The sequence below is a fragment of the Ips typographus genome, linkage group LG4, assembly GCF_016097725.1.
Source record: "Ips typographus isolate SLU linkage group LG4, UJ_Ityp_2.0, whole genome shotgun sequence".
NCBI classification, from domain to species: domain Eukaryota; kingdom Metazoa; phylum Arthropoda; class Insecta; order Coleoptera; family Curculionidae; genus Ips; species Ips typographus.
In genome coordinates, this window is record NC_138425.1 from 4,360,020 (window position 1) to 4,372,158 (window position 12,139).

A 12,139-nucleotide genomic window follows, 5' to 3' on the forward strand; every position below is an offset into this window, starting at 1 on the left:
AAGACAATGACAAGATAAAGAAATTTTATAATACTTAAAATAAAATAAAAAAATACAATTAGTTCAAACAAAATAAACAATAAATAAAAACACACTGACTTTTAACGCATTAAAAGTAATTTTCATGGTTTAAGTGTGAGCCCAATAATTTAAACCAATAGTTACTGTGTTATATAAATATTCACAGTTTAAACTTAAAAAAACTAAACTTAGTGCTACTTTGGAAGAAACAAAAATAAAAGTGAAATAGAACTACTTAACAGAAATTTTTTAAATTATAATTTAATAATTAAATTTTTAAATGAAATTTAAACGTTATCTCAATTTACTTTAGTTTTCGCCATATGTTTATATGGAACAATCCTACCTGAACTACAATAAAACTATAAACTTAACAAAAATTGAAAACCATGAACAAAGATGAGTTTTATGTAATTTGGATGGAAAGATGGATTTATTTATATTGCTCTTGGTATACAGGGTGAATTTGTCTTACAACAAAAATTTATATTAATAGAAATCTACATTTTTTAATCTTTATCATATTTTTGCAGTATTTTGATGTAAATTGATATGATAAAGAGATTTTGCCAGGCGGAAATTACGAAACTACAGTTTTCTTCTCACAAATAGCCACTGTTTGTTGTAAGTACAAAATGCCATGTACCGCCTGTTTTCATGTTATTTAATTTTTTAATATTTTTGAGATAAACTCTATTTGCAATATAATAGTTTGCATAATGAAGTACAGCATATACCCATTTATCACCTACAATTAAATAGACACTAATAGCACAACTCCTTTACACCTATTTCAGGTAATTCATTTCAAAAACTGTGAAACTATAATGAAAATCAAAAATAAAATTCCAATTTTGTATCTTTCTTAATATCAACTTCTGTCATAAGACAATTCAGTTATATTGTAATATTTTGAAGTCAAAAGTATCCTGTAGCTCTATGTACTATTGATCATGGTCCATCCTGTATAATAAAAAAGTTTATAATGATAAACAAGTGGGTTGCAACACGATTATTATCGTCGTTTTAAATTTTATCCAATTCCCACTGAAATAAATAATGAACTAATAAATAAAATTAAATAAATATAACCTAGTGAGAGACTTACTTGACTTGCAACAGTTGCAACTTACCTATAAAGCTTATGAAATTTTTAAAGTATAAATGGTAATTTCAAGTTTAAATTTCCCATGAAATAGCATGTAAATAACAAAATATATAACATAAAATGTATAAATAATAAAAATTGTAATAAAAAAAATCAAAAATTTATCACTAATCACTAAATACCAAATTTTGTACTACTATTTTTATATCTGCATATAGAACAAGATTTTTAATACTTTTTTATAATTTTTTTTTATTTTGAATTTTTTTATCATTAATTTTACTTCCCTTTTAAATACTAGTTTGTACCAAAATAAGTTGAAAAGCTAACATTACAAATCAGTTTGGTAAACAACACTGTCCACTTCTGACAGTGCGGTTTTAACATAATGTTAGCATAACAAAGGGCGTAATCACTGAATGACAGTTTGAATAACAAAATGTTTGCAACTAATCAATATTAGAAAGGTTTTAAAAATATACGATGATTAAATCTATCATGACAATCCAATTATCTGTAGTTTTGGAAAGCTCGAATTAAAATAATACTAATATGCAGATTATCTAAAGAATGTGCAGAAAAATATAAGAAAAACTAGAAATAAAAAGTAATGACAGTTTAGCAATATAGTGAAGTCAACATGCTCAATCCAACTCAAATATTTTAAATAAAATAATCGTGTATTTATAAATATTTCCAACATTTTCAAGTATGTTTCCTGAACTGTTTTTTATTAGGTTAATTTTTTTTTTGTTCAGACTACTTAGATGGTTATTATTAATTTAAACTTGAAAATAAGACAAAAAAAAAATTTAAAAAAAATTATAAAATATTGTCATTTTAAAAATGAAAAATGATCACATTTTGGAATATTATAGCTCCTAACCAGACTGAGTTAATTTTGACAACAAAATAACAGTAAAAAAATGACAACTGACAAATTTTGAGATATTATCCTGTAATAGACCAGAAAATGTTAAGATAGTAGTATGCTTTGGTTGGTTAGGAACGATGAGTGAAAATGCTATTTTTCGAACGTTAAATATCTTAGAAACAGTGTATTATAAATATGTATAGATTAGGTTAGGTTAGTTTAGTTATATCACGAAAAATATTTGAACTTTTTGGTTTAACTTTAAAAACATATACCAGTGCGTTCAAATTAAAATAAGTAATTTCCTGTCTAACGAAATGTCAGAACATGGAAGTTCAAATATTTCAGCTGGATTGGGCATGTAAATTTTACTATCTTGCCAAACTGTCAAACTTTCGTTTTTGTAGTTTCTCTTATATCGATTAATGTTTTTTTGTTGTGGAACACCTCGTATAGGCGTTTGAAAATTAAATAAAACTATAATATGATAAGAGAAAAAGTAAAATTTGACTCGTAAACTGTAAATTAATGTACGAAACCTTCATGTTCATAAACTAACTTTTTAAAATACCTCAACGCCTTCAAAATCTCTTCCACTTTCTCTGTCCATTCTTCAAAATCGTCAGCGCTCTGACAAGAAAAATAAAAAGTTTTTATGGCTGTGCTGGAATTGGGACTTAAAGTTTCTCCCAAATTATCCTCCGGATTGGCAATTTTTAATTGAAACGTTCGTTTTCTGGGACAATTTTGAACCTGTAAAAAAATCATTGTTTAATCACATTTTTGCTTTATGTGATAAACTTACATTGGTGACTATCGGGCCAAAAGCGTATTGCAGGTTAAACTGTTCAATAGGAGTGCTAAATTCCTGTTCGTGGGGGTAGTTGTATATTAAAATGTTTGCACCAGATAAAATGCACCATTTTCTTTCCCAAATGTACGCCCCTCTAATCAAACGTCCCACGTTCAGAAACCGTGACAATTCGATTTTAATATTGACATTTTCACATTTGAAATTGTGCTGAACGAACCCATCGAGCTTGTCAAATACGTCTTTAATGAGTAATAGACTTGAGGTAGGTTTGTTAATTTGATTAGGGGTCAAAAATGTTTCAGCACATAATTTAAATGACGTAGTGATTACTGATTCATCTTCAAACTGCTTGGTTAAGCGATTTTGATAGATGATTCTTAATTTTGGCAAAAACTCGCAGCACTTTGAATTATTGTTAAGTTTCTCCTGAAAAGGTAGCAATTACTACAAATTCTAACTCAAAAAAAAAATAAAATTACCCAAAGATATTCATCTGAAGTTCTCTGTTTCAAACAGAACAGTTTAAGTTTAATTTCAAAGTTTGGAGGCACATTTCGGAGGACAAACTTCTTTTCAAACTTCAACGGGCTTTGTTCTCCTGTAATATACTCAGATGTGTATATTTGATCCGCATGGGTTAGAACTAAAATGAAGAACTCCGTATAGTCTTTATCGGTGGGACAATCAGATTGTCCAGTTGCAAAAGGGAATCTTATTTCAGATAGCTCGATAGTTCCTTCTATCATTGGAGATAAATTAACCAAACTGTACATAGTGTCTTGAATTTGTAATTCAAGAAGTTTCACCCTCTCACCTGCAATAATAAGTTAATTATTAAAAAAAAAAAAAACGGTCAAGTTTTAACATACTGGTTTCAAGTAGGATTTTTTCGGCAATCAATTGTTCCAACCAATCTTGTTTTCCACTTTTAGTTTTCATCTCGTACATTGCTTTGGACGCTTGAGACATTTTAATACATTCAATATCTCTGGCTTTTCGCAATGACTGGTATCTCATTGCGTTTTCTTCACTTATTTCCTGTGGCAAAGCAAACTTTTCTTCTATTAAGCTCAGTTTTTCAGCAAAATCTTGCAGTTCTGTGTCAAACTTCTACAAATGACCATGTGCAAATTAACAGTTTAATAAACAGCATATTGAACTTACCGAAGATTTGAGTTCCATATAGTGGCACTGCTGTTTTAAATTCTGGGCATTTGTTTCCAGAATGAAACACTTTTCATCAAAATTTTCTCTGATCGTTGTAAATTTGGCAATTGCTGGAGCAGGTTGAATGTTGATTTTGCTACATGGTAGAGGTACCTTTTCTTCAGTAGGTTCCAATTTAGCAGAAGGACGACTTTCATATCCATTTACCACAAATTTTCGTTGCAGTTTTATTACCTGGTCATTTTTAGTTGTTTGATTATTACACTCGTGATCAGGAAATATGTCGTTCATGTTGTGAAACTCTGTATTGTGAATTAAATTGAGACTTTCTTTAGTTTTGGGTTCTAACAAGTCATTAGCTGACGAAGTGATTTGTGGTTTAAATTTATCTGAACTGACAGGAGAACTGCTACTTTTAGCACTATTTTCACTGTCAGTGGAATTTCTTAACGCTTTTGGAATTATTGTGGCGTAAATAACAGATGGGTTTTTTACCTAAAAAATGATGTCTTTTAAACTGCTATGCTGATTAAAAACCAAAGTAAAATTACGTTATTTGTGGTTACTTTAAGAATAGTCTTCCTGGGAGGTTTGACAGGGGTAGTACCAACAGGAACCAAGTACTCATCATTCCGAATTGAGTCACAAGGTTGCTGATCAATTAGAGGCTTTTGGTTTACTATAACTGGTACTTGGGGTTCAGCTGTCTGAAATACATGAAAATTACAGTTTAAATAGAAAAACAGGGTTTATAAAAAAAAGTTTACCTGATAGTATTTCACACAATAAGGAAGATTTTCACATGTCTTCATTCGTTTTAGAGGACTGAATGATCTTCGCTGAGAGTCGATTTCATGAACTTCAGTCACTACTGAAAATTGCAGCTTTTTTACTGTCTTACAGCCTGGGTCGTTTCGTGTTGTGGAAATTCCACTATCCTCAGAACTATCGCTATCTGAGTCCTCCTGATTGGGCACGTGTCTCAAAACGTTGCCAAACTCCATATCTACTTTAGATTTTAAACCAAACACCGCTTGATACTGTGAAGAACCGGAATCTAAGAGGAAATATTAGAGTATACAATGAACCGTGTGAACTATTTAGTTCAAAATAGTACTTCTCATTAATTAGTCATTTTGTTGTTGAGATGAAACAAACAAGTTGTTTGCTATGTTTGTTTATTCGATATGTAATCAATTATTAACCACCCTATTTGGATGAATGAGAACTTCGAAGGGTAGTAATAATAACGCATTTCTGAGAAAAATTACAATTCTTTTATCATTTTGTTTTGTCTCTTTTTTTAAAGATAAACCATTGACATCCTTTTCAAATGACAGTCATCTCAACACAATACTTTTGTCTACTAGTTTTACGTAGTGCAATATTTCAACAACGGTGAGAGATGGATATAAAAATATAAAATATTATTAAAAAAATCATATTAAATTATCAACTAAGTGTGTATCGATAGGTTTGCATAATCTACGTGTTACTAGACAGCGTCGATAGGCAACATTGATATCGCTACTGACAAGTTGAGATGTACACAGCCATCAACTTGATCGACAGATGAAACCAAACATTTCAATTTCGACTAATCGATAAATCTATTGCTGTCTACTTTGTATTATCAACTTGAACTATTGTATGAAACTGTATATTGTATAGGGTGGGACAAATTAAACGCTTTTAAATGGTTATTTTATTAGAGATAGGCAGAAACGGTTAGTGGTGTCTGAGGTTCAAATTTAACTGATGAAATTAATATTAATGTAATGGGAATATTTTACCATCGTTTGACAAATTTTCTTTGTCAGATGAGTTGTTTTTTACTTCAAAACTACTTTTTTTATTTAATAAATATAGCACCCGGAATTTTATAAAGTTTTTAATGAGATTTCAATATAACTTTCAGCCGCACGCTTTATTTAGTAAAGATAAGAAACTCATTTCATATAACAAATATAAACATAATTAATTTGTAATAAAATTATTATAGTCATGTAACATACAGGGTGAGTGGTAAGTTCTGGAGTCAAACAAATTTAATTACGTTATATTACGTAAATAATGTATTACCTATTTTGCAATTTCTATAACAGTTTGACATAATGTAATGAAATGTTTGGTGAATATGAAATTGCTCAAAAAATGCTCAAAAGTTGCAAAAATCAGGGTTTAGAAATGTTTTCTTGCAGTATTTGATACGTGTTTCTGAAATTGATGACAATGGTCACGTGCCTGCCTAGCAAAATTATCCTCCAAAAACCATGTGAAATTTGTCACTAATGCAAAAACTGTAAAAATTTGCATAGAATTTGCACAAAATTCGTTTAACACAGTTTGTAATAGTCTATTACAAATTGTTTAAATAATAATATTTTCAGATTTGCGTCATATTCATCTTCATAAAAGTGGCACAAAGCTGATAATGCATTTTTTTTAGAAAAAGCTACTTGTTTTTTCTGCAAGCAAATTTCAATTAGACCCATATTTACTGGCCATTTACTGGTCAAATTGGAATTTACTGGTAAAATAGGTAAACCTTCCTGTCACAGTAAATTTTACCTTACCCATAAAGTTACGCCTATCATTAGTTTTGCATTACAAATAAAGGATTCTAAAAAAAATGTTAAAAAGGTAATTATTTTTCAAAAATTTAGCACCTAATTTAAAAACTTATAGTATTATATTATGAAACCAAGGTCGTATTGTATGTTGCCTTATAAATTGTATTACATAATTATAAAACTGAGACATTCTGTATAATGACTTTAAATAAAATTATTATTTAATAAAAAATATCAGTACACGGTTTTTGTCATTAATACATTTTATGTCAAATTAGAGCAATGAGATATATTTTTGTCTGTTTTAATTAAAAATTTCTATTTGAAGACATTCAAATTGGCCCACCTCGAACTAGTTGAATTCAGAATGTTTATTAGAAATTAGCAAAAAATGTCTATCAAATGTGGTATAGAGCCGGATCAATATATTAATATAAATAAAATAAATATACATAAAAAATGCGTCATATTTCAGGGCTGGATAGTGGTCGTAATGAATGACAGGGAAAGTGTCAAAACGATTTCCTGTAAGAAATAATATGAATACCCATACCAAAATAATGTAGTTAAACATAACAGGAAGAAGCAAAAGAAATCAAAATAGCGCAAAAGTCAGTTAGCGTTGAACTTAGTACGTTTAACAAATTCAGCTCAGCTTTCTCTTCCTTTGTCTTTTAGAAACTTTTTCTATACAACGCAAAAGCAGAAATAAAAAAAGAACAGGAAAAATTGCGCGACGGACAAATGCCAAAACCAATATGGCGACTTCCGGGGTTCGTAGCTAAATAGACAAACGGGGTTATGGATAACTCCGGATTGGACTTGTTTTACGCACCAAAAACCAATATGGCGCCTTCCGGGGTTCGTAGCTAAATAGGGAAACGGGGTTATTGGTAACTTCTGATACTTGTATTACGAACTCAAAACCAATATGGCGACTTCCGGGGTTCGTAGCTAAATAGACAAACGGGGTTATTGGTAACTCCGGATAGGCACTTGTTTTGCGCACCAAGAACCCATGTGGCGACTTCCGGGGTTCGTAGCTAAATAGAGAAACGGGGTTATTGGTAACTCATGTTATGTTTTTTTTACTCAATGCATGTTACAGAATATTTACAGAAAAAAAATGATATGCCCCCACTTTTCCTTAAGAAACCAATGTCCCGAATTTCTCATTCAATTTAGAAGGAAAGGACTCTCTTATTTCTTTTCTTTGTTGTTAGTTGAGGTTTCCCAACAAACCTTTTTTACACACATATAGAACGTAACTCTTATTTCTTTTATTATTTGATAAAATATATGAGCAACCTTCACTGCTACTTTTATTTAAAATTTATCACTCGGTATATCCCGTTTGAGTTTAAGCTGAGTAAGCTAAGTTCTAAGTAAGCTATTAATCTACTCAGATGAAATATCCACTTCACAAGCACTGTTGAAATATCAAGTTTGACAAAGGAATAAAGTTTTCAATATTACTTACCACCAGTTGATTCGCTAAAACTGTGTCTTTGATGTTTGTACTTGAGATAATATTGACGCAATTTACACAACACTTTTTTCACCAGTTTGAAAACAATGTCCATCTTCGACTAAAGTACCAACAAAATTTTGCAGTACACTGTGCTAGGTCAGCAGACCTAATGCATACTGCTTTCCTCAAACACAAAATGGTTAGCAAACCCTAAAAATTGGCATTTTTATTGTAATGTGCCAGTAACAGAGTGTCCCAATTCAGTTCCAGATAAGAGCTTTGTTCCAATGACCTTTAGGTTCCGGAGGAATAGAAATACAAATTTTATTACTACGCCCTAAAACTCAATACCATTATTTATGGTTACAGGTCAAAATGGTAATTCCAGCAAATTTTATTTACCTGCGGAAGCTGCGCCAAAGCATGTTGGTGCCAAAAAGTGGCTTTGGTCTGCTCACTATTAATATTCTTAACAACAGAATAGTATTTTTTAGTATAGCAACTACAAGTTTGATTTTGTATTGCATTCCTATAAAATTGAGATTGGAGCATACATGTTGTGCTAACAGCCAACAACATATTTTGGTTTGAATTGCTTATATTATGCGACACCAGTGTATATACTGAAGAGAGGTTCTAGTCATATTGAAAGAAAAATAAAATTATTTTTTATTAATTAGATGATTAGATATTGGATGTTGGTCAGTCTCCAGTGAATGACCCTGTGAATTACTACAGTACTAATTGAAATAATGATGACGTTGTTTACAAACATCATTGGATTCTAGACGAAATGTCCAGGTGAAGTTACACTACAAAGAATTTTGCTAGAAAGTAAAACGATTTATTGCCCAATATTTGCAGACACTGAGCTTGTGTTTAGAAGATTGTCGGAAAGCACGTACCTTATTTACCTGGCGCCGGTTATATGGCAGGTTAGGCCATAAAATATTAGACACCTGAATTTGGTGGGTCAATAAACTTTCAATAGAATTTTAAGAAATTACTTTTAAAACCCTACAACTTTCATATACAGGTTGTCTAAAAAGTCTGAAATATTGCAATTGTCTTGACAATTCCACTCATGTACAAAAAATGCCATATTACAGGGTAATTTCACGCACGAAATTTAGATTTTATGAAATATCTAGGAAACGGTGCAAGATACGTATAAAGAAGTATTCATTAATTACAAAAAAATCGGAAAAATTTTGCTGTTGATTTCTTCGTTTCAACGGATTTTACACTTCTACTGTTTCAATGTCTCACCTTGTCATTTTTGCTGTCCCTAGGTATGTTCGTAGAGGCAATTTCAAACTGGTTTCCAACTCAAAATCGGAAATTGTTGGCTTTTATTTTCAGGGTAATGGCCAATAGCTGGACATGCATATTTCTCTGATTATTAGTTGGAGATTCGTTCTGCGAACAGACCTCTAGTTAATTTAGATTTTTTTTTTCGTATGATTCTGGTTATGGCTCACTTCGGATAGTTCTACAGCAGAAACTCAAAACGAAGCAGAAAAATTGATTTCTGCCAGTACAAGGAAGTCCCAGTCTTATTAATATATTTATGCAATTGTCTTATCAAATACCATTCGAGCTCAGATTTTGAGCAGGATAAATCTGAGCTCTTATGATATTGCCGCCGACAATTTCACGTCGTCATGGAATCATAATAACGCCTGTACGATTGGTTTATTTAATGTGGTTCTTTTTCTTCATGGACCATCTCCATGTCGGAGGTTGGCTATCATCATTGCTATTTTTACTATGGAAACTGCGGCTTTGAATAAGTTAGTAGACGTGGCGCCAAACCATCCTCGTAAGTTTCTCTTTGCAACAGACCTCCTTCCCAGGATTATGGGTTGCAGAATGTCATACCTTTCATAACGTGTCCGAGATATTGCATTTTTTTTTAGGATCCCTACGCTCTTCTCCGTTCTTCTTAGGACTTCTACGTTTGTAACATGTTCTGTCCATGCTATTCTCAACATCCTACGGTATATCCACATCTAGAAGGCTTCCAATTTTCGCTCGCAATATACTTCCAGGGTCCAAGCCTCCAAATACCTATACTTCAACCTAATAAACATAGAATTTGTATTAAATTTTCATCGTTTTTACAACATGCAACATGCTAACATGAAAATTATCGATAATTTTAAAGCTTTTGTGGTACTACCCCTCAAAACAGATTTTACTTTTCTCAAAGTTTGCGTACTGTTATAGTAAATAAGCGCATGACATTAGGGTGAAATGAGGTTCGTGAAATGAGGGTCAGTCACAAAGTATACCAACTCTCTAAATTCAAATCAAAATCAGTACTTCTTAAACCTTCCTATTGTTCAAACCGCTATATCCAATTTGCGATTGAATGGTTTAACGCGTTTTTTAAAACTGTCGCCTTAAGGGACATCAAAAACGTGGTACTTTATGGTATGCCGAAGTAAGCACCCTCCGACGGATTCTACTCAAAACAGAAGCCAACAACCTGCCGAAATTTATGGTTTTCGTCTGCAGTTTCGACAAATGCATTCCGGCTCGAGGGATCTCGCAAAAACTGTCCGCGATTTTGCGAACACTTAACCACACTATGAAATATTTATGTTACGCGACCGTAGAGCCTTATCTCGGTGAAGATTTGGTTCGATGAGACTTTATGTGCTTAATTGGAGCGGAATGCTTAAGAACAAATTTGCAAGACAATGTCAAGAACTCAATATGAAAAAAACTGTATTTTTTACTGATGAATTTGTTATAGCTGAATTTAAAGTTTTTAGGATTGCATGCCTAGATTCAAATTATGAAAATCATTTTTTGGTCTGAAGAACTAGTCTGAAGATTCTTTTTGTTCGTACACAAAGAGACCACAGTACTAATTTGGCAATATTTCCACTACCATCAAGATGACTATGATTCGTTACACAATGCTGTATATTATCGGTAACGACCTTTCAATCAAATCAAATGTAATGTTCTGCTCAAATTTTATTCAGTTTATGGCAAAATAATACTTTTTGTAAAAAGTCAAATGAATGAAGCTGTGTTATAAACAAATCTTAACTTTAGCATTAATTTTTAGTATTAGCATTAGGCACAATTAACTTGGATTTACAAAAACCAGAAATTTTCTTATAGCTATAATTGATTTCTAATATTTGAACATAGTTTTAAGATTGAACTGTTTTTTTTTGTTAAAACAAGTACTAAGTGGAAATTAAAATATTACTCTTTTACTTTTTAGATTTAGTGCAGTAATGTTTGTTTAAAAAGGTTAAATTGGGAGTTATATGAACACACATCTATCTTAAGGTTAATATTAAATTTATTGGTAATGCTAAAGTTAAAATTTTTATTATAAGCCAGGATTGAGATTTTAGACTGTACAGTGATTCCAAAATTAGATCAATCAAAATCATTGTTTTATTTTTAGGGGACAAGCTTAATATAATTCTGGTATAAGAACTGAATATTGAAAATTAATACGTCAAACGATAAATGAATGATTATTAAACCTATTCTTATATTAGTGGTTTTACAAGCACTAAACGTATTCATTAGACGAGAGTAATTATTAATCAATTATTATTGACGTTGTTATTACAGAAGGCTACGTTACGCTATGAAACTAATTATTTATAATAATTATTTGAATGTTATTTTTTTCATTAATGTTAACGTAATAAAACATACGGAAGAAGAGAAAAAATCTAGAGAAAGTTTGTAATTTTGGTAAAAATTGTTTATTGTGTATCCATGATATACTCGTATAATTGTATGGAAATATTCGTAACAGCTACAAGATATCAATGTTTCTGATAAAATTTTCTAAATAATAGTATATTGTATAGCCAGGGTGGATATGATGTTCCTATCGTACAAAGACAAAAGTTTGAGCACTAAAATTTATCAGAAACACCATTTTTTTGGAACATTTGCATATAAATTTGACATACCTAGGTGCATTATTTATTTTTTTTTATTATAGAGTAGAAAGTAGATGCTTTTAAATATTAATTGAAACTTGAAAAGCTTTCTTTTTGCCCGAAACGCAAGCCAAAATGCAGTGTTTTGATTGTTGTGAATTGTTAGGAAAGTAGCTAATATTCCT

The 12,139-nt window shown here is 31.0% G+C and overlaps 1 protein-coding gene across 1 annotated transcript; it reads right to left on the reverse strand.

The window, feature by feature from the left end:
* Positions 1 to 2,014: 2,014 nt before the first annotated feature.
* LOC145727766 (uncharacterized) lies at positions 2,015 to 8,140 on the reverse strand. The gene is made up of 8 exons (XM_081977589.1): positions 8,038 to 8,140; positions 4,752 to 5,041; positions 4,536 to 4,691; positions 3,982 to 4,479; positions 3,687 to 3,927; positions 3,297 to 3,631; positions 2,809 to 3,243; positions 2,015 to 2,756 (listed from the first exon to the last, which is right to left on the reverse strand). The coding sequence occupies exons 1-8, from the start codon at positions 8,138 to 8,140 to the stop codon at positions 2,529 to 2,531; spliced, it is 2,286 nt and encodes a 761-aa protein (XP_081833715.1). The 3' UTR covers positions 2,015 to 2,528.
* Positions 8,141 to 12,139: the final 3,999 nt, after the last annotated feature.

Bases quoted from the DNA above. Each gene is read 5' to 3' on its own strand.
- LOC145727766 (XM_081977589.1), bottom strand. From the start codon at position 8,140: ATGGACATTGTTTTCAAACTGGTGAAAAAAGTGTTGTGTAAATTGCGT. The intron at 4,692-4,751 runs GTAAACTTTTTT...CATGTATTTCAG, and splicing joins ATTGTGTGAAATACTATCAG to ACAGCTGAACCCCAAGTACC. The intron at 3,632-3,686 runs GTATGTTAAAAC...TTATTATTGCAG, and splicing joins AAAAATCCTACTTGAAACCA to GTGAGAGGGTGAAACTTCTT.